The following is a 23,144-nucleotide window of genomic DNA, read 5'->3' on the forward strand; positions in this document are numbered from 1 at the left end:
CAGAGAATTCATACTGGAGAGAAGCCTTACAAATGTAACTATTGTGGAAAAGCCTTCCGTTGGAGTTCACAGTTAAGTGGACATCAAAGAATTCATACAGGGGAGAAACCTTATGAATGTAAAGATTGTGGGAAGGCCTTCCGCCGGAGTTCACAGTTAACTCGACATCAGAGAATTCATATTGGAGAGAAGGCTTACAAGTGTAATGATTGTGAGAAGGCCTTTCACCAGAATTCACAGTTAACTCTACATCAGAGAATTCATACTGGAGAGAAACCTTACAAATGTAAGGATTGTGAAAAGGCTTTCCATCAGAGTTCAGAGTTAACTCTACATCAGAGAATTCATACTGGAGAGAAGCCTTACAAATGTAATAATTGTGGGAAGGCCTATAACCGGAGTTCAGAGTTAACTCGACATCAGAGAATTCATACTGGAGAAAAGCCTTACAAGTGTAATGATTGTGAGAAAGCCTTCCATATCAAAGTACACCTTACTAGACATCAGAGACTTCATACTGGGGAGAAGCCTTATAAATGTCATGAATGTGGAAAGTTCTTTCGCTGGAGCTCACAATGGACTGTACATCAAAAAATTCATACTGGCGATGCCCCTTACAAATGTAATGATTGTGGCAAGGTCTTTTGCTGGAGTTCCCAGTTCACTGAACACCAAAGAATCCATACTGGAGAAAAACCCTATAAATGTAATGATTGTGGAAAGGCCTTTGGCTGGTCCTCACAATTTACTCGACACCTGAGAATTCATACAAGAGAAAAAAACCTATAAAGATTAGTAGATGTACCTTCCCTGAGAGCATATCCTTTATTCAATATCAGATATTCAGTATCAATATAGGCCTTCCCACAATTATTACATTTATAAGAATCATACTTGAGAGAAGTTTTGTAAATGTAATGAAGATAGAAAGAACTTCCACTAGAGCTCATAGTTTATTCAGCATCAGAGACTACACAGTGGAGTGATGCTTACATGAAGCAAATTAAGTAATTGAAATGATTATTGCAAAGCTTATTCCTGAAGTATATACTTTAGCACATATCAGAGACTTTTCATCTCATGAATGTAATTAATGATTATGAGAAGGCTTTGCATGATAAAAGCAAGACCCTTTTTCAACACTGAAGCACTCATGCTGGAAAAAAATCCTCATGAAGATAGAACTTTCTGAATGTAATTAATGTGAAAAGGCTTTCAGTCAGTGTACTTAATTGAGCTGTCTTTACAAAATGAGGGATTCTAAGAGGTAGAGGTTTTAAAGAAGAACGCTTTCCAGATACGGGGGTCATGTGTGAGGAAAAGCAAATAGGCCATTGTGATAGGATCAATATCTACCATGGTGTTTCCACTTCTTTGCTCTATAAGTTAGGCTGATTCTTTCTTTAAAGGATTATGAAGGTGTCCCCAAAATTTATTGATTCAGGAGGCCAAGGCTCAACTACTTAGTTGTTGAAGTAGTTTCCTTCTGGACTTAAACTATGTTAAAGTGGCTTCTTGTTCACCTTTTAAAAGCTTAAAAGCTCACCCATGTTAAATCTGGCTCTTCAGACTTCCCAGGCTGTTGGAGTCATCACAGGTGACCACTGACCTGACTCTTCTACATGGAGATGAGGGATGTCTTGCCTATCCAAACCCAACTGCTGAAGTCTTATTGAATGGCCTTTTTTATGCTGTGACTGATTAAACATCCTTTTGCTAATTGTTGAATGAGCTGAGTGTCTTATTTCACTCCATTACTAGAACTAAACTACCAGGGACTAGGTTGAATTTGGCTGACATTTGGCATAGTCAGAAGTAAAGTGGGGGTGTAGGAGGAGACTGACAGAGTAAATTAAGTGACATGTTTACTATTTCCTGATTATTGTTAACTTTCATGGAAAATATGAGGTGCTTCAGCAACTAGAGACAGAGCTTTTTTATTTTTTAAGGACTGTGCAATGAAAGGAGAAGAGTACATGGTGGAGCTAGTATTAATAGCATAAGTTGAAAGAGTGATGCTGATGAAGATAGGGAAAGACCAGTCTCAGGAAATGACAGGTCTGGGATAGGAAGTAGTCTTTGACCAAGAAGTTTCACTGGAAAATGTGCTATATCCCACTGAGACTAGTGCTATAGGACATGAGATTATAAGCAGAAATGCAGATGAAACTTGGAAATAGGTGCTTAAAAAAAAAAAAAAGGTATGGGCTTATCCTGTTACTTATCTCCTGAAAAGAGTTTTGTTCCATAGAAAGAGCAGAGGATGGACAGTCTTTAACCACCAAGGAACTGGGAGGATTTCAAGAGAATCTTAAACTGCACCCTGATGAGATGAGTGAAAATGTGGTTCAGTGGAGCTAATTTGGCTATTCACATCAGAATTCTAAGGGCTTGCAGAACTCCAAGAAGATACTCTTTTTCTGAGTCAACTGAGTAATTTAGAAAAGCTTTAGATATAGACTACTCTTTATCCCTTTTTAGGTAGTTCAGATGAGAAGTATTGCATAACTTACCCCATAAAGGTGAATTTCCATTGGAACCAGTTCCCTCTTTGGGGAAAGTGGTAGGAAGTATATGCAAGGAAAGGATTGAAGTTCCTAAAGGAAAGGGATTTAATAGGTTGGATCTATTGGATCTGTTTGTCCCCAAATACATTTTAGAAGCAAAATAAGTCTAATTAGCCATTTCAACATGTGATTCTATGTAGTGCTTTTAACTTTGTTAGATTATTGGAATGTTATATTATTCAAATTCTTTGCTGGCATTTTCCAGTGTTTAAATATTCACTCTAAGTCACAGTTCTTCATAATAGTACTAAAATTATTTATTAAACGAAATTTTTACATTTTCATAACAATGTATAAAAAGTTTGAAAACTATTAAAAATATTTAAAGAAAGAAAAGGGAAAGCGAGTTAGCTTGTCATATTGTTTTAAATCATTGTATCATGGTTAATAATAAAATGAATTTATCATAAAAATTTTTTATGCCATTCTGAGTGCCCACCTAACCCACAGGGTCCTCATCCCATTTCCAGGCATTAAATAGGCTATCTTATCCCTTCTGAGGGCAAGAGATCTGCCCCCTGTTAACAACTTCATCATCATACCCCTAACTAACTAAGTTGGATATCCTATCTCCCAGAAATCATTTCCATTAAGAATCAGTGTCACCCTAGGAAGGGAAGAGGCTTTCTGGTTCAGCAGTTTCTAGGATCTAGCCTTCACAAAATTTACCTGATAGGGAGACTGCTTTTAGAAGTTCCAGCTGACCAGCTCTTCTGCTATTTCTTGCTCCTTTGCTGGCAGAGTCACCTAGCATCTTTGAGGTCCTGTGTCCTCAGAGGCCTCCATACACCCTGAGGAAATAGCTCAGTTCCCTCTCATTTGGAGGTCTTTCCCCTTGGATGGTTTGGACAATGTCTAGGAAAAGACTTGGGGTACCAAAGATGTATTTTTGGGAAGTACCTTATTTTCCTGACATCACAGGGCAGTGTATCAGTTGCCATATAACCACTGTGAATAGGTAATGTAACCTAAAAGAAAGAGGATCTTCTAAAATATGATGGCAAGTCTGAGATCCTAGATGGAGGTGAGGGAGAGTCCATGTCTTTAATTCTTTTGACATAAGTGGGTAGCCCTTCAGCAGAGACTTCGAAAGAGGAAGAAATTTGATGTTATTTCTCCAATGTGGCTTCTAGAGAGGAGGGTGTCATGGATGCTGGTCTAGGTAACTGAAATGAATGAAAAGCCCAAGAGAGTTCCTGGGTAATTAATAATTTATTAATTATGCTAGCAAATAATCAAATTGAGGTCAGTGGATTCTCCCTTAACTAGAGACCCCAAATGGAGGTTGTTGAATGTTTAAATACCTTGGGAAAAGGGGTGTCCCTAGGGGTGAAAATCAACTCTGATTTAACAGTTTAACTCTGGTTTAACAGTTAATGAGGGTGGAGATATTAATGAGGAAGTGGACAAAAAGTTTTCATCTCCTCCTGCTGAGGATGTGACTTGATGAGACTCAGCTACCTCCAGCTACCTAGACAAAGGGATCCATGTCTAGGCAGACCACTTAAATTGTTGAACAATGGGCTGGAATTCACCTAGATTAGATTCTTTTTACACTTTAATCAGAAATAAGCTCTCGGGGGTCCTGATTGAGGAGAATGTCTTATTGTCAGCCCTGTCCTGCACCAGGACTGGGCTTTGAATGAGGAAGTAAAAAAAGAAAAAGCCCTACTAATAACTAACCAACTAATAATTGGTTATTAATAATCAAAAAGAGGATCTTTGAGTCCCATATATAAAATTACATTATTAATGTAATGAGAAAATAATAGTTTTTCTCACTTCCCCATTTGATTCAGTTGAGAAATGCAGTCTCCTCAATGAGTCACTAACTGATATGACAAATACTTCATGAAGGGTTTTTAAACTATGGGGCTCATGAGGGGAAACAAATGTGAAGGTAAGAGGGAGAAAGATTGACCAATGCATTGACATAAGCCTTTGGGGGCAGTCCTCTTTGGTAAAAAGAACTTACAGATAAAAGGCGCATAGAGAAAAAGTAAATGGACAAAAATCAAAATTCATAGGTCCATTAAATTTTAAGACTCAGACATCTCACCTCGTACAGCTGTCTGGTTCTTTGCTCCTCTAGTGAACTTCTCCTAGGCATACTGGAATGGGTGGGACTTCAGAGCACCTTCTAGCAGTCAAGTCACTTGTTGAAATCTCCTTTTTCTTTTAAATCTTTTACAAACTAGATCTTAATATAATTTTAAAGTTTGTTTGGCCAATAACCAGGTTAAGTAGTGAGAGTTAGCAGAAACATTATGTTTCTACTAATAAGAACATCTAATTGGAACATTTTAGACCAGAGAATTTACAATTTTGAGTTAGCTAATTGTCATGTTGATATATCTAAGAAGAAACTCAAATGTAAACCGAAAAATTAGAAAACTCTGAACCCAATTTTTATGGTTGGCATTGTTCATTCCCCCATTAGGAGGGTAGCTCTGCTAAGGAAATAATAACAGAACACTTTTTATAAGATAGCCTCTAATGCAAAACTGAATTCTCTTAAAAGTTGCCATATTAACTGCAATTGCAGCAAAAGATGTTGGGATGAAATGTAATTTAAAAACAGTGCTTATTAAATAAGTCATTTATAATAAAACATTTTCAATTTCTAGCCATGTTTAAATGAATAACCCCAAGTAAAAGTGGATTTCTCTTTAAGGCATTTACAAGATAGACCACAAGCCAATCTTCTTGTAGATAACTAATTGTGCCAAAATCCTTTTCATTAACGTAGAACAGAAAACAGTTATGATATTAACTTCACTGCATAACAGAATTATATCCTGGTTTCACAAGTCTTTATATCATTGCTTAATTATCCTTATATCCTTGTGAGAAATTTAAAGGTCCTTATACAGGAATATATAACTAGTAACAGACAGATAACAAGACTATCTACCAATTTACTTAGTTGTTTAGAATATAGAAAGGACTAGAATTCTAGGCTAAATAACTCAAATCTTACACCTGCATCTTACTATAGTAGTTCACATGTACTCCAGTATTAGTCTATGAGATAAAGGTCTAACATTGTGTTTATACTGATCACCTAACATGATTATAGAAATCTGCCATAAAAGAAGAATAGGGCCATAGCTATATGGTAAGGGAAGATGTTCCTCTATCTTGATGTCATTTCCAGGCTAGAGTCATATAGATAGCCAATTTCACTGAGCCAGGCATAAATGCTGGGATGCTTTCCATTCAAGAGGAAATATTATTCTGGGGAAATTGAGTTAGGAAACTAATTATCTTAGCCCATGCCAAGAGTCATTCTCCCAACCTTCCCAATGAGAACTCCACCTATAGTTGATGCATGTCACACCATAGGGTTGCTGGCATCATGGATCATTGGCTTAATAGCACTCCTTGATGATCATACCTGGAGTCAGACTCAGAATAATATCAATTAACAATCCTAAGACTTGTAAGGTCTTAAATGACAAGTTCCAATAACAATAACTTTGGGGGATTCAGTTATTAAGGAACACATATCCTTCATAATAAGTATTGACTATAATCTCATATTGGTACCAGTAAGAGATTCATCATAAACAAAATCACAACTTATCTTGCCTGAGTTACAGAGATTTGCTGTTAGAGGAAGAAGCAAGGACATGAATTTAATACATCAATACTGTTCCTAACTACACCGCTATAAGTGGCCTAGCGTGTGGAAGCAGGTGAGCAGATTTCTTAAGTGGAAAAATGGATTAAGAGAGTCCAATCTTAGCCTTCCCAAGATAACCTTATTCCCAGGGGCATATCCATTAGCATTAGTTCTCAGATGTCTCTTATATTCAGCTGCTAGAGTTTTTCTTCCGATGCTCATTTAAAGTCAGTCCGAGGATAAAAAAAACCTAAGAATAAAACTCAAAAAGAATATTCAGAATCCCAAAAAGGTTTCACCTCAAACAGTAAAGTCTCACTAATCACAGTAGGACTGGACACAATTGCTATGGTTACTATCAAGTTGTTGCACTAAATTAGCTAACAAAATTTATTAGGTCTTCTAAGAATTACACAAAATATTTTTTGTTAAACATTCACGTAAAAGATTTTTAGGTAAGTATTCTTTTCTAAAAGTATTTCTTTCTCAAAAATAGCTTAAAATTTATCCTGGTGTAAAAAGGCACTTATTAGAGCATAATGAAGTAATATATGATAACTGTAAGTTCACATAGATGTGAATATATGGTAAGTGTAAACCTTTAAACTGACAGATATCTCTAATTCACCCCTTAAAGCAAAAATAAATTTTTAAAATTGGAATTAATCAAAACTAATTTGGTCTAAAATGACTTTAAGCATTATAAATAAATTCCCCAAGTACTGCAAATAAATTCCTAATTACCACAAATTCCTAATTACCACTCCTGCCATCAAAAAGTGTTTGCAATGGGGACATTTGGTTTTTTAGGTGAAGCAATGCCAAAAATATATTCAATCAAATTAGCATTATCATAATAATCACTCATTATTTAATAAATCATCTTATAACTTTCATAAGTCACAGCCAAATAATTTTAGTTGTCCCTTCCTCTTAAATATAGGCCAACTTGGAAGTTTATAATTTCTTAAATTATAGGACTTTAGAATATTATAGCATGTGGTCTTCAGGGCTGATAAAATGACATAACAGCTTTCAAACATTTTTTTCACCTTTCAACAGTACAATTCATAATTTAACAACATCCAGATTACAAGAGAAGTTGCTTTTGTATCCATATCTGATACAATAGTTTACTAAATTTCACAACATAAGAAAATTTAGAAATAGAACAAAACCATAAACAATATTATGTATTTGAAACTTAAAACAAAAGCCATTACCAATCAGGTGACCTCAATTCAGTTGAATGTGTCTCCAAATTACCTTATACAGAAAGTCATCCTGAACATATTTTAGTGGAATATATATAAAGTGATCTCTGAACTTCCTGCTTATAACCCTGTCAAACATCTTATCAGATACAAAGAAAATTTTTTTTTCATAATTATAATCTGAATGAAATGAAATACCATATTTCACTGCATAATCGTTTGCCTCCACATAATAATCGTGCCTTGTTTTTTCAGTCAAAAAATTGGTTTATAACCTTTGGTCGTATAATCATCACATGGTATAATTCTGTTTGTTATGTTGTTTAATAGGTAAACAGAGCAGCAATGTATTCACCAGTGGCATATGGATACACATTTATTTCTTGTGCATTGTGAACCACAGCCCTAGAATTCTCAGCATATGTGCATTGTCAGTATATTTCTGAAAGCCAACTTAAATGGTTTGTTTAGAGCACTGCAGTACTGACAGTATTGTCAACCCAACAAAGAGCTGTAGGTGCAAGGGGAGCAGGCGGGCAGGCAAAGCTGCCATGAGTAAGTCATGTGATATGGTAAGACTTGCATCTTCCCATGCTAGCTAAACCATACAGTTACTCTGCTGGTGATATATTAATGTGCAAAACATTTCTTTCTGATTATGGGTAAATATAAAAATTATTCTGTGGGCTTCAAGCTGAAAGTGATTGTGTTCACTGAACGGCATGGAAACAGAGCTGTGGAAAGACAGTTTTCAGTAAGTGAAAAGTTGGTGTGAGACTGGTGGAAACTAAAAAAGAAGTAATACTGGCAGACATTTTTTAAAAAAAAGGCTTCACATAATGGTTGTACCCCACTTTTTTGCAAAAAAAAATTGGCATAAAATCTGCGACAATTATGTAGTGAAATATGGCACTCTTAACACTGAATTTATGACCTAACAATATTCAAATTACAAGAGAATCAAGTTTTCAAACTGTGAATGTTACCAAGTTTCCCAATATAGACATGACATTTATAATACTAGGAAATATATAGAAAGCTTTACAAACAGTTTGAATTCACACCTGTTATCAGGTTAGATTAAGATATGCTGGGCTAAGTATTATAAGTCATAAGTCATTGCTTTTAGATTTTTTTTTTTTTGGTGAGGCAGTTGGGGTTAAGTGACATGCCCAAAGTCACACAGCTAGCGAGTGTTATGTTTCTGAGGCCAGATTTGAACTCAGGTCCTCCTGACTCTAGGGCTAGTGCTCTATTTACTGCACCACCTAGCTACTTCATAGAATTTCTTACCCTAAGATTCTGGATGACTGATTTTTGGCCCAGGCAGATAACTCCAAGGAGTTGCTGGCAGGGTGTGTCCAATTTTCTCAGGCAGAAACCTTTGAGTTTTCACAGAAGGAGTTAATTAAATAATTCTCAATTTGAATAATACAAGGAAACATTTAAGGTCCTATATAATAGTTACAGATCACAATAACCAGCATTTTTACCATAACCAATGTTTATATAGTGTTAGATTTATAATATAGACTACCAACAGATTATCCTGAAAGATGGTAGACATGACAAACCAGATGCTTATCTAACTTTACTTGGAAAACTAAAATCAAAGCTGAAACTCGTTCTTAGGTCAGAATGGTCCAATGGTTAGAGACTGAAAATTAATTTTTTTATAGGAATAAAATCTTTTCCTTTGCAATGTCTAGTTCTTAACTAAAATCATTGTTCTTTAACCTGAGCATGGGGCTAGATCTTGAAGTCTTAAAATTTTGACACCCTACGCAGTTGCCAATCTGCCACAGAAGCAAACACTCAATGTTACTTTAAACTGTTATCAGGTCTAGTATGATTTTAGGACTCTGCCTTTCACAGATAAGGACATTTTAAAGGCACTTCTTGCTATGCTAACGTTATGGAAAACCATTATAACCTATCTCCTATATTTCTAAAAAATTTTTCATAACATATTTACATTAGTCTTTTAACAATTAGATCTATAACCTAAGGGAATAAAAGAAGAGTTTACTTTTGTAACAATATTTCTAATCCAATGAATTATCAAATTAATATTAGGCACTTTGTTTAACACATTACAAATCACCTAACTGGGAAAACTTGGCTTAAAATTACACAGCTAACAAGTTTCCTGATCCATATAGTATAATAATAACAACAATAAAACTTTAAAATGAGACCAGAATAAATTCAATTACACATGGATCTAATCCACTACAAAAGATTTTAAAAGTGACAATATTCTACTCCAATTATCACACTTAGAAACATCTTGCTTATCAAATTTCTCCTAACTCTCTGTAACTTCGTTGGCTTTCAAATTAAATTACAAAATTTTCATTCTTAGTCTATATAGTATAGATATACCTACACAAAAGTCAAACTTGCCCATCTGAAGCTGGCACATGGGTTCTCAGAACAACTGTCCAGGTTTAAAAAGGTGTTGGAGCACATGGCCTTGCTGCTGCTCACCTGCTGTATGCAGGGTATGACCTCTGTTTGTCCCCAAACCTTATCTTCATATTTTCCCTCCAGTCTTTGTCCAAGGCTGGATTTGAATGCAGATCTTCTTGACTTCAGAGCCAGTGCTGTATTAACTGTGCCATCTAGCTGCCCCGGAGTCCACAATTATTTTAAATGAGATATCTCTTAAATCTCTTCTTGCAGGGCTTTGTTGGTCATTTATAGAAATGCTGATGTTTTATGTGGATTTATTTTGTATCTTGCAACTGCTAAAATTTTTGTTTCAATCAATTTTTTAGTTTAATCTCTAGGATTTTCCAAGTAATACCATCATGTCATCTGCAAAAAGAGATAGTTTTATTTCCTTGTTGCCCATTTTTATTCCTTCAATTTCTTGTTCTTCTTATATTACTACTGCTAGCATTTCTAATTGCAATATTGGAAAATATTGGTAATAATAGGCATCCTTGTTTCACTCCTGATGTTATTGAAAAGGCATCTAGCTTATCTCCATTACAAATTATGCTTGCGTATGGTTTCAGGTAGATGCTTCTCTTTATTTTAAGGAAAAATCCATTTATACTTATGCTTTCAAATATTTTTGACAGGAACAAGTGTTATATTTTGTCAGAAGCTTTTTCTTTATTTATTGATATCATATGATTTTTGCTTTTGTCATTGATATAATCATTTATGTTAATAGTTTTCATTTTATTGAGCTAGCCCTGCATTTCTGGTATAAATTTGACCTAGTCATAGTGTATGATCCTTGTGATATATTGGTATGATCTGCTAGCTAGTATTTTATTTAGGATTTTTGCATCAGTATTCATTAGTTAAATTGGTCAATAATTTTCTTTCTCTGCTTTTGCTCTTCCTGGTTTAGGTATCAGCACCATATTTGTTTCATAAAAGGAGTTTGGTAGGATTCTTTCTTTGCCTATTATCCCAAATTATTTAACATTGGAATTAGTTGACCTTTAAATGTTTGGTAGAATTCACCTGTAAATCCATCTGTTCCTGATGCTTTTTTTCTTAGGAAGCTCATTTATGGCTTGTTCAATTTCTTTTTCTAAAATAGGTTTATTTAGATCAGAGGTTCCCAAACTTATTTGGCCTACTGCCCCCTTTTTTAAAAAAAAATTACTCAGCACTCCCCTGGAAATCTACTTTCTTTAACCCTTTAACAGTTTTTTGGAAATTTGTGTCATTTCAAAAAATATATATATGAAATATTTTTTAAATGATGCATCTTTTTTTCTTTTTTTATTAATTTATTTTTAGTTTTCAACAATCACTTCCATATGCTTTTGAGTTTTAAATTTTTCTTCCTCTCCCTCCTCACCTCCCTCCCCAAGACAGTGTGCAATCTGATACAGGCTCTACATATACATTCCTATTAAACATATTTTCACATTAGTGATGTTGTAAGGAAGAATTAGGACCAATAGGAGGAACCACAAGAAAGAAGAAACAAAACAAAACAGAAGGAAAAAAAAAAGAGCAAATAGTGTGCTTCAATCTGCATTCAAACTCCATAGTTCTTTCTCTGGATGTGGATAGCATTTTCTATCATGAGACTTTTGGAGAAGTCTTAGATCCTTGCATTACTGAAAAGGTTAGTAACATGGCTGTTACTGTGTACAATGTTTTCCTAGTTCTGCTCACTTCACTTAGCATCAGTCCAGGTCTTTCCAGGTTTTTCTGAAGTCTCCCTGCTCATCATTTTTATAGCACAGTAGTATTCCATTACATTCATATACCACAATTCATTCAGACATTTCTCAATTGATGGGCATCCCCTCAATTTCCAATTCTTTGCCACCACAAAAAAAGCTGCTATAAATATTTTTATACATGTGGGTCCTTTTCTGATTTGTATAATCTCTTTGGGATATAACCCTGAAAGAGCTATTGCTGGGTCAAAAGGTATGCACATTTTTATAGCCCTTTGGGCATAGTTCCAAATTGCTTTCCAAAATGGTTGGATTAGTTTACAACTCCACCAACAATGCATTAGTGTTCCAATTTTCCCACATCTTCTCCAGCATTTATCATTTTCCTGTTCTGTCATGTTGGCCAATCTGATAGGTATGATGTGGTACCTCAGAGTTGTTTTCATATGCATTTCTCTAATCAATGGTAATTTAGAGCAAAATGACACATCTTAAATTTAATAATTTTTTGTAAATTGTGGTATTTGTAAATTTGTAGTTTTTTTCTGCATTTAAATTTTGATGATGCAATATTGCATCATGTGACCATATAGTATCATATTGTAAACAAGTTATTACACACACATATTCCTGCTGATTCATGCTAGACTTCCTGATAATGTGAGACACACTTGCCTGCCAACTACTTGCTTGTTAAGACCTGTTGACGGATTTGACCACTGATTGGTTATAACTTGTGCTTTGTGTGTTTATTTGGAAAATAATGTAATAACTACAACTTTAATTCTGTTACACAACACTTGAAATATGTACAAATGGTTTTTCAAAGTTTTCTTCTATTCTTTCCTTGTGCTTCCACCACCCCCTTATTTTTATTCATCAACATGGTCCTTTATTAAATAGTTATTTTTATTGCATTATGATCTGAAAAGGATGCATTTAATATTTCTGCTTTTCTGCATTTGACTATAAGGTTTTTATGCCCTAATATATGGTCAGTTTTTGAAAAGGTGTCATATACAACTGAGAAAAAGGTACATACCTTTCTATTCCCTTTCAGTTGTCTCCAGATGTCTATCATGTCTAGCTTATCTAAAATTCTATTCATCTCCTTGACTTCTTTCTTATTTATTTTTTTGTTAGATTTATCTAGTTTTGAGAGGGGAAGGTTGAAGTCCCCCACTATTATAGCTGTGCTATTTCTACATGCCATTCATTTATCTTTTCTTTTATAAATTTGAATGCTATAATATTTGGTGCATATGTGTTTAATGTTGATATTTCTTCATTTATCTATGGTACCTTTTAATATAATACAGAACTACATGACTCCACAGACTATTAGGAATCAAATAGCTTTGAATTTAGTAAAATGTGTATTGCTTTTTTTTTTTAATTCTCATTCTTCCTGACCCTGTCTCTCATCTTTCCTCCCCAATTGCTGCCCTCAAACTAGAGGACTTCAATGTACATACTGATATGCCCTTAAACTCCTTCACTTCCCAATTCCTTAATATACTCATTTACCATGACCTACTGCTTCACCACATTTCAGCTACACACAAAGATAGATGGTTATACCCTTGATCTTACCATCACCCACAAATGTACTTCCTCTATGTCCCTAAAACTCCGTTATCTGATTCCCTTATCTGATCATCACCTGTTGGCTTTCAACCTTTCCATCCCCTTTTCAATACCAATCCCTGTTCTACATCCACACCATGATCTTCAGTCCCTCAGTCCTTCAGTTCTCCCCCAGGTCCTCATTCTTTTACTAGCTGAACTCTCCTTTCCCTGTCTGGGCCCCTTGGTGAACCAGTTCAACTCTATACTGTCCTTTTGAGTACCTGGCCACTTTGTTTTATCTCTAATTGTGCCTTGCCAACCCTCAACCTTGGATCACTCCTACCATCTGCTGCCTTCACTCCTCATTGCTAGGTACAAGCCCAAGTACCAAGTACCTACTAGAAAAAATGAAGGAGGCAATTTGGGAAATTTGGGGGTTATTGGTGTCCCCCAAATTCTCAAATTACCCAGAAATCTATTTCAATTCTCTGTTTTACTTAAAGGAAATCAATAAGTATTATTATAGAAAAACAGTAGTGTCCTATCAATTTATGATGAATAAAAATATGTAACATCTGAATCCATACATTAGGAACTGATAATCATTTAAGATCAATTGAGCCCCAATAAGGGCCAAAAACCTGAATTAATCTTTTCTCTCTGAGTGAACTAAGAATACCCCTTCCTAAGTGTTAGCAACTACAGGACCAGATGAAACTGATCAGCATTCTTTCTGTTTGTGATCACTAAGGGACCAGACACTCTCTTGAATAATGGGACTTTTCTTATCTTGGTATCCTACGGACATATGTTATGTAGGGGAAACACAGATATCCTGGATCTATAATTTCAATTGACACTTGGACATTCTCCTATTTTATTGTATTTACGACCTATTCAACTAAGAAACTTCCTTTCTCATGCTATATGTTAAAAAACGTATGGAGGCTATATTTTTTTTTCTTTAGTAACACAGACAACCTGAGTCAGGGTGTAAATGTCCTCCTAAAATTGCTTGGTGCAGTCAGAGTTAAAGCTCTGGCTCCATGTACATGTCTCTAACTTAAGGGAATAAACAATATGAATTTACTTATCACCTAGTTTGTTGCCTCTGTAACCAACTTTCAGGTCAACAGAACCAAATAACTTTGCATTTAGTTAAATATATTTTTTATATTCATTCATCTGATGGGGTGGTTGGACCCTAGCCCTAAGACCATATCTCTCCCCAGCCCAAAGACCCTATCTCTGAGAATAACTAATGAATGGATCCAGTGAGGCAAACTATCTCTTCCTGTTACAAAAACAAGCTGACCTCTGTAGAATTTCCTTTGTACAAACAGGACTGTCTTGTATCAGCAGAACTCTCATGTACTGATTCCCACAGCTCCCAAGCCCATCTTATTACAGACATAGATGTATAGACTACAGACCCCTTAGATAACTGCCTCCCCACCCTGGGTTTCCAGTAGTGAATGATGCCTGTGCCCAAGTAGAGAAATGGTTTGTTATCACTTAATTAGCATAGTTGGCACATAATGCACTAAGTTTTTCTTATATAAGCTTTAGCATCACTCCTGTTAGGTTGCAAGTTCCACAAGGAGCTCTGCTTGCCGTATTAGTGTTACAATAAGCTTTTTGCCACTTGACTGGAAGACTGCCTAAGTTCTAGAATTCCTTTCAGACAACTCTGTCCTGAACCTTGGTATTTTGGAACCTATACCCCTAAACTGCATCACATCCAATCCATTCTATCATGCTAAACACACAATATTATTTTCTTTGCGATAATTATTGTTCTGACCTAATGATTATAAATGATTATACATAATAATCACATTCACTGTCAGTTTAAAATCTTCCACTTACTGAATAACAGCTTCTATGGGGATAAAGCCAAAACAGCATCAATAAAGTTGTCTGAATCTGAAACAGGTGGATCAGTCATTCAATTTACATTTATTAAGTGCCAAATATTGTGCTAAGCACTGGAGATACAAAGAAAGGTAAAAGTCAGTCCTTGCTCTTAAGGAGCTCACAATCAGTTGGGGGAAGGTGACATAAAAAGAAACTGAAAAGAGAAGGGGATACCCTGAGCAAGGGCATGAAATCCTGCATCTGGGTGGTAAATGATGGTATAAAAGTAGCTAACATTTAAAAAGTGCTTCCTATGTGCCAGGTACTGTGCTAAGCACTTTACTGATATTATCTCATTTGGTCCTTATAACAGCTCTGGGAGGACAGAATTTTATCAACCTATGCTCAAATAATTCCATGCTGCAAATTTGTTTCTAAATTCTTCACTTGGTAAATGTTCTAACTAAATAAAATTCTGCCAAATTTAAATCATGCTACAACTCCAGCTATTTTCCTGTATCAATAAGAATATCTAATAGCTGAAATAAAACTCAAAGATCATGAGACATCTTAATGTTGCAGTTTCATGGTGTGTTGTGGGGGTCATCTCAAAGAATTCAGAGGCAGATTACCTTTAATCCAAGGACAGGCATTTATTGAGGATTGACTCCCCTCACAAGCAGGCTAGGTGCCAAGAGGAACCAGCAACTTCAGTGAAAGCAAGCTGGATTTTTATAAAGATTGAACTACATAACAGAAATTAGGAATATTAAAAAGGCAGGAAGGATTTGTTAAGGGATTAGGTAATGGGAGAGGTTCCTTCTGTGGTTTGGTGGTCAAACATCCTGGTTGCACTGCTTTTTGATTGGCTAGCTATTGTGGTCCTATCTAGTAAAGATGGATAATTAGGTATTGTGGTCCTGTCTTGTGCTAAATGGATGATGTGATTGTGGTTGAGTACAAGAACACACCTGTCCAAATATGTGAAGTGGATCTTCGGGCAGTGGCTAGCTAGGGGCTAGGTTGAGTCTGGTGGCCTGAGGTATGGTTAAAGCTAGATTGTGTGGTTAAATCAGGACATTCCTTCTGTTCAGTGGGGCCCATGAGGAAGTTAGAATATTGGGGGTGGGGGCAGCTTTATTAGGATTCTATCATTAAATTAATTTTAACAAAGCATATCTACTGTCAACCATTACTGAGTTCATTCTTAGAAAGACAAAGAAAATTAGTCTGAATATGAGTGTTCATTTCTCTCAAAGCTTACAAAACATGCACATGGAGATACGCATGGGAGCTCATCATGAGACAATGAACCCAAAGATGGACCAAGAGGATTTTTATATGTTCAGAGCAATTCCTTCTCATACCTCCCTGCCCGTGCCTATGTCAGCCAAAATTATGGTCTCCTAATATTTAACCATGATACGAGAAAGTAATTTCTTAAGTGAATAGATTGTAAATACAGTAAGATAGGAGAATGTCAAAGTGTCAATTAAAATTATGGATCCAGGATATCTGTGTTTCCTTTACCATTAACATGACATAACATAGCATATGTCCATAAAATACTAAGATAAGAAAAGTCCCACTATTTAAGGTAGTGTCTGAGTCAAGGTGCCTTAGTGGTCATGAACAGAAGAATACTCTTGGTCAGCTTCAGCTGTTGACACAGGAAGGGGCATTTTTAGTTCACTCAGAGAGCAAAGTAATGCTTGTCCAGAATATGCAAAGCATTATCGTAGAGTAAGCCCAAAGTGGTCTGAAATGTCTCTCCTGATTGGCCAATCCAGTTTAGGCCTTTCTCAGGTGTTGGAGTTCAAAATGGTTTTGGGGAGGGATCTACACTACAAATAATGTTCACAAATTTACAGATGTAGAAATCTTATTCTCTGATCTCAGTGAGATCCTAAACTTCTTGAAACTTTCTTTCCTTCTTCCTACTGACTTTAACTAAAGCCCTATCAACTTATTTTAAATTTGATTTATTCTCACTATTTTCTCAAACCCTCACAATTTAATACTTACAAATCATATATTAAACCTATTCTCAGAACTAGTTTCCTTTGAGAAAAATGATTATTAATAACCAATGATTTGAGGAGATCCAGAGTTCCCCCCTTTTCTGTAGTCTTCATTTCAAAACTCAGTCTCTGAAGGTTGAATTAACTTTCTCCACAATCATGGTCAGACCTCACCCAACCTTACAAAGAATTTAATATAAGATGAGGGAGCCCTTTGTAATCTACAACGATATGAGTGGGGATAAATTCTTTGAATAGATTGCCCAAGGCTGGGCAGTTTAAAAGTAAGTGACATAATAAAAGTTCATTAGCATAGGTTGGGGGGGAGGGCCTCATTGTAATATTCATTCTTTCTCATTACTTGTTAACCGGAGTTGATTGCCACTCTCAGGAACACCCCTCTTCCAAGACATATAAACTGTGAGCTCACCATCACCATTTAAGAATGCCACTGACCTTTTTATTAATAAAATGCTAGCATTATTAATAAAATGATTGATTGCCCAGAACTTAATATCTCTCAAACTTTTTAAATGTCAATCTTTACTCCACCAAATCTCTCCTTTTTAAATTAGCATCATATGAATTAAACTTGGTACTTTTCCCAGATGGAAAGAGAAGCTCCTTAGAGATCACAGAAGCAGTCACAAGGTCGTGCAAATAGACTGTCTTCAATCTGAATGCTACCAGAGATCCTATCATGAAGATCTCGACTCTTAAGAGCTTTCCTGCCCTATTTTTTTTTTTTAATTTTTTTTTAGGCAATTGAGGTTAAGTGACTTGCCCAGTTAAGTGACACAGCTAGTAAGTGTCAAGTGTTTGGTCTGAGGCCTGAGTTGAACTCAGGTCCTCCTGACTTCAGGGCAGGTGCTCTATCCACTGCCACCTAGCTGCCCCCTTTCCTGTCCTATCTAGATATCCTAATAAAATTTGCTAAGGGCCTCCTGATTTCATACCAAATCTTTTCACAACTTCTCAGAAATGTTTTCATGGAAGCAAAGTCTATTCAAATTTCTATTAGGTGACTTTGCTTTTAATTAACCTAGACAATTTAGTTTTGTGAAGTCATTCGTAGGAGTAAGATAAAATTATCCTAAAATTAAATTTTGTATTTTTCTTATTTAAGAAGGCTTCTTTCTTCTGTACAAGATGGAAAGAAAAGATGATCTTAAGCACTAGATATGACTTTTTTTTTCCCTTTTCTCTGAGAAGCTGTCTAGGAGCCTATCTCCAGCAAACAGAGTGTGACAGAGGGGGTGTTTTGTATAACAAAAAATCTCCTTACCCCCAAAACCCACTATGATTTCACACCACACTTTCAAAATATTTAATGTATGGTAAATAGGTTTTCCTTCAGTTAATTTCTACAAAAGGGAAATCTTCCTCATAAGGAGCATAAGGATGTGTCAACTTCAATTAGAGAGAAGCTGATATAGCAAAAGTCATGATCTTTATCATGTACCCAAGGAGGGGGCTGGGCAGAGGGTTATTAATAAAGTATTAGAACAGAGGGAGAGGGATACTATTCTCAGAGTGGCCAGTCTGCAGGTGGGGATGGGGTAGGACGTCCCATGGTTTGACAAGGTAGGTTGTTCTGCACAACAACTAAAAGTCCATAATGAAATTTGGGAATCTTGGGAGAGGAGAGTTAAGTATTTACAAAATAGAGGTTGGGCCTTAGTCAGATTCAGCCTCTACACCCTTCTGGGAACAGGGACAAGGTCAATTTCAGTCAGCTAGTAGTCAGCTGCATTTGACACTACTAATTAACCAAGACAGTGAAGTAATTAAAAATGACAGACAAGTCAACCTGAGAGACCCACCAAAAACAAACAAAAAACAAAAAAAAGATTTCTGACTGCCCAATGTAGAGTTGAGGTTTATATCAGATTTCTGTTCTTTAACCAAACCAGATCATAAGAGATCTCAAAATTGATTGCTGAGCACTCAAAGCAGAGGTATGTCAGTTTTTAATCAGAACAGGTCAAGACTATCTATGAATGTAGACAGGGATGGTAACCATGACAGTATAGTAATGGCCAATGAAAGAACATTGTCTTGCTTATTTGACTTAAGGAAAACAAGATGAAAGGGAACAGAATTTGGAAAATACCTAGTCTTAGTCTTAGACCAAGTATCCAACCATAAAAAGGAGGGATAGAGGATACTCTTCTATTTAAGACCCCAAAGCTTCTCAGCCCAGCCCTGGCTTCTGACTCCTTCTGACACCATGCTCATCAAAGACATCAGTGAGGCTTCCAGTCTAAGCACTCTAAAATTCAATAGTTTATGTGTGATTATTCAAAGGATAGATGAACAAGTAATACAGACAATACAGGCAAGAATAGAGACCACTAACTTCTCTTGTGATTTTCTAGAAGGAATAGCAACTTTTATCCGTAGTTGAATTTTTCAGCTCAGAAGTTTCCCTAAGCAGATTTTACTGTGTGTGCTGGGTGGTTTCTGGACTAGAAGAATTATTCCTATCCCTTTGTGGTCCATCAATTTGATGTAAATTTATTCAAGGATTCATTTATAGGTACTGCTGCAATATGCAGGGACATTTTGATAACTGGCTTATTATATGTTTGGAGCAGTTCCAGTGGAGACAAAAATCAGTGGGCCCCAAATAGGATTTTCTGCAACCTTTTAAAGGTTTTAGCTACAAGCCAGGATAGAAACAATTAGAATTTTACAGAGGACAAACAGGAAAGTAAAGATTTATACATCAAAGAAGTGATGGCAGAAGGGGAAGATCTGCAATAGGCAAAATAATAGATTGGCAAATACTAGGGGATAAAACTGGAATTTGCAGACAGGCAGAGCAATAACTAACCAGATCGGAGGAGGGTTGTAATTGATGCCTGTTTGGTTCTGCAGACCCTAGCTAGTTGATGTGACTAGCTGTTTTAATGCAATGATGGTCATAAAGCAAATATAGAAAAATCCTCTTACCACAATACAAAAATATTTTTAGCAGCCATTTTTGTGGTAGCAAAGAATTGAAAGCTGAGAAGACTGCCATCAATTAGGGAGTGGCTGAACAAGCATATGAATGTGATGGCATAAAATTGCGCTGTCAAGAAAAGGTGAAGGGGGTAGTTTCAGAAAAAACTTGAGAATCTGTATAAACTGATGCAAAGTAAAATGAGCTTAACCAGGGCAACAATTTATGCAAAAACAATATTGTAGAGATAATCAACTCTGACTTAGTAACTTTGATCATGACTAACTACAATTTCAAAGAACTTGTAATGAAACAGGCTATCTCTCTCCAGACAGAGAAGGAATGGACACGTGTGGATTGAAACCTTTTCTTCTCTTTTTTATTTTGTGTGTGTACATGAACATGGCTAATGTGTTAATTTGTTTTGCATGACTACACATATTTGTAATGGATTTTGTTTTTCTTGCCCTCTCAATGGTTTGGGGAGGGGCAAGAGAAAAGAGAAAAGGTGAAATTGGAAAAAAAAAAGGAATAAAGTATATGTGCTTTAAAAAAAAGTATGGAAAAAAAAACCTGTTCTCAGTGATAGGAATACAAAAAGATGGTCTGTTGCCCCTGAGGCAACCACGTGGTCAGGTCTGGGGTGGGAGCGGGAAAGGCCCCACGTGGGAGGAGGGACTTCAACTAAGCAGGGAAGGAAGCTGGGTATCGATGGGTTCGAGTATAAGAGGCACCAGCCACATGCTGGAAGCTGCTTGGGTGGAGACTGGGTTTTCGGTGTGGTCTTGGTGTGCCCAGGGTCTGGCACAGGGCCTCGCTCCAAAAGGAGGCTTAATAAGCCGACTCTCGCTGGCGACTGAAAAAGACTTGGCTATCTCCCAGCAGCAGTCCTGTTTTGTTCTAGGCATGCGCACAAGACTGAGAAGTCTACTTCCGGAAATCCGGCCCCAAGACCCTACTTCCCTCAGGGTAGGGCGGGACCCTGGATAATTGTTGCCGGGAAACATCTGGTGCCAGGGCACCAAAGTGCAGCATCCTGGGGCTGTGGAGCCAGTTGAGGGAGAATGGCCGGAAGGGGCGGGAGGAAGTGCGCTCCGACGTCTCTTCCGGTTCCTCTCTGCTGTCACTCAGGCAGCCTGGCCTCATGGACTTGCTTTGTGTCTCCTCCTTGTTCCCTGTCCCGGACCCGGGAGCTGGAGCTCCTCCGGCCTTCGGCCCTCCCTCCGACCCAACGAGTCCCGCGGCCGCTCCTGGCGAGCCGAGCTGCCCCCAGGGATCGGGGGTGTGCGCTGAGCGGAGCCGGCTGCCAGGCCCTGCCTCGGGGGTCTTTGTGAGCGCGGGGTCGGGTGATTCTCTTGGCAGGTGCCTGGTCGGGCCCTTTCCTGGGCTCGCCGCCCCCCGCCGGCCCTTGAGCCTCTCTCGCTGCTCCCCGTCTGCGGGGAAGGAGAGCTGGCGCAGCCCCGGGTTCTGCTCCCCTTGAGCCCCCGCCTGCCACGTCCTGGTCAGGCTCCCCGCGGTCCTCACAGCGGCTTTGGGGCTGGAGCCGCAAGTGCCCCTCGTGTGCCTGGTCTTTGAACCTCCGGGGTCTGGGTTGTTCGTGAGCTTCTTCTGCGGGAGGAGTGGGGTGAGAGGGACTGGTTCTGCCCATGGTCTGGAAGGAGCAAGGTAGTCTAATGCTTGTCTTGGGCCGTTTTTCTTTCCCAGTTCTGCCTTCTGAGCTCTCTGCCCTTCTCCAGGGTGGGAATGGCCCCTGTATTCCTGACAGCGCCAGGCTGCAAAGTGAGTTCAGTTTGTTCTTGAAGAAATACTTGTTTCTTAATCTTTGACCTAGAACCTAAGAAATGGGGTCTATCTTGTTTAAGCCAGGCATTAAATCTCCTTGTCCCCTAGCTTCTTCCTCTGTAATTGAGTTGAAGTAGATGGTGTCTGAAGTACTAACAGTTTTAGTTATGTGATCTAACCTCCTCAGAAGGACAAATTTAAGGCTGAAGTTGATCATAATGTATTACAATCCCATCATTTTAGAAGGAGTTTATTAACTGAAATGCCATAGAAATGTCAACTGTTAATATTAAAGCATGCCATCTTGGGAGTACTATAGTAAGCATGTTTGAATTACCCTGAAATGGTGCAAATAGAAAGAAATAGCACTAGACAATGTTATCCAACAAGAAGTTATACTTGATTATGAATGGAAAGGGATTATATTGTTACCTCTAATTGGGAATCAGTAATATTGATATTAATGTTGGATATTTAATTATAAAATCACATTATATCAAATGTATAAATTGGGCATTTGATAGAAATGTCTGATTTGTGTTCTTGTAATGAGGTGATGTTGTGTCACTTAGCCTTTCTTAGGATCAGTGTTCCTATGTGTGAAATGAAAATAATAAAGTTTTATCCTATCTCATGGAGATTTAGTGGGAAAAGTACTTCACAAATCAAATGTACAATAGGCTTATGAGTTGCTCTTGTTTTTTTGTGCGCAATGTAAGATACATAGATGTTATTTGATATGAATTTGACTTGGAAGCCTAAATATCAGGAACTACCCTTTAAAATTTCTACCATATTTACCACTCCCAGGAGGTCCAAAAGAATTCAGTGACATTCAAGGATGTGGCCGTGGATTTTACCCAGGAAGAGTGGGGAAACCTGGACCCTTCCCAGAAAGAGTTGTACAAGGATGTGATGCTGGAGAACTATAGGAACCTTGTCTTCTTGGGTAAGGAGAGCTATCCCCTATGACGGATTCTTTCATAATGGAGTTTTGGTCACTTCACTTAATAAATCAGCATTTTCTACATGGTAAACATTTGAGAGTTACTGTTTGACATGTAGAAACCAGTTGCTAATCCTCTTGTTGTCATAGATTGATTTCTTCTGCCCTTTAGTCCTTGATGAAAGGTCCTTACTGTGTTTAGATGAAACTGGATAGTTATTTGTGTTATATCTGAGTTTGTTTCTTTCCATTCTCTGTCTATTCAAGTCAAAGATTCTCCACTAAAATCCTAATGCAGGTGCCTGAAGATGAAAAAGTTTCGTTCTCTTAGAGGGGTTGGGTTAAATGTAATTTTTTTGTAATGTCAAATCATCTGTGTCTTTTCTCCATCTGTTTCTGAAAAATAATATAGAGGATTCTTTAGATGAGTTTTCTACCACCCTTAGCACATCCCTAGAA

At 37.1% G+C, this 23,144-nt stretch overlaps 2 protein-coding genes across 3 annotated transcripts in view; both read left to right on the forward strand.

Annotated features, from left to right (window-relative positions):
• LOC114045457 (zinc finger protein 501-like) overlaps positions 1-1,659 on the forward strand; it is a 10,900-nt gene extending 9,241 nt beyond the window's left edge. For both annotated transcript variants that reach the window (XM_027865481.1, XM_027865482.1), the window contains exon 7: positions 1-1,659. In XM_027865481.1, the coding sequence (XP_027721282.1) occupies positions 1-789 (789 nt within the window). In that variant the 3' untranslated portion in view covers positions 790-1,659.
• A 19,407-nt stretch (positions 1,660-21,066) lies between these two features.
• LOC114045459 (zinc finger protein 420-like) overlaps positions 21,067-23,144 on the forward strand; it is a 115,728-nt gene continuing 113,650 nt past the window's right edge. Inside the window, exons 1-3 of the mRNA XM_027865484.1 lie at positions 21,067-21,287; positions 21,662-21,736; positions 22,550-22,688. Coding sequence (XP_027721285.1) covers positions 21,102-21,287; positions 21,662-21,736; positions 22,550-22,688 — 400 coding nt within the window. The 5' untranslated portion in view covers positions 21,067-21,101. The remainder of the gene's footprint in view (positions 21,288-21,661; positions 21,737-22,549; positions 22,689-23,144) is intronic.

This window comes from Vombatus ursinus, unplaced genomic scaffold (assembly GCF_900497805.2).
Source record: "Vombatus ursinus unplaced genomic scaffold, bare-nosed wombat genome assembly UNPS02014778.1, whole genome shotgun sequence".
NCBI classification, from domain to species: Eukaryota; Metazoa; Chordata; class Mammalia; order Diprotodontia; family Vombatidae; genus Vombatus; species Vombatus ursinus.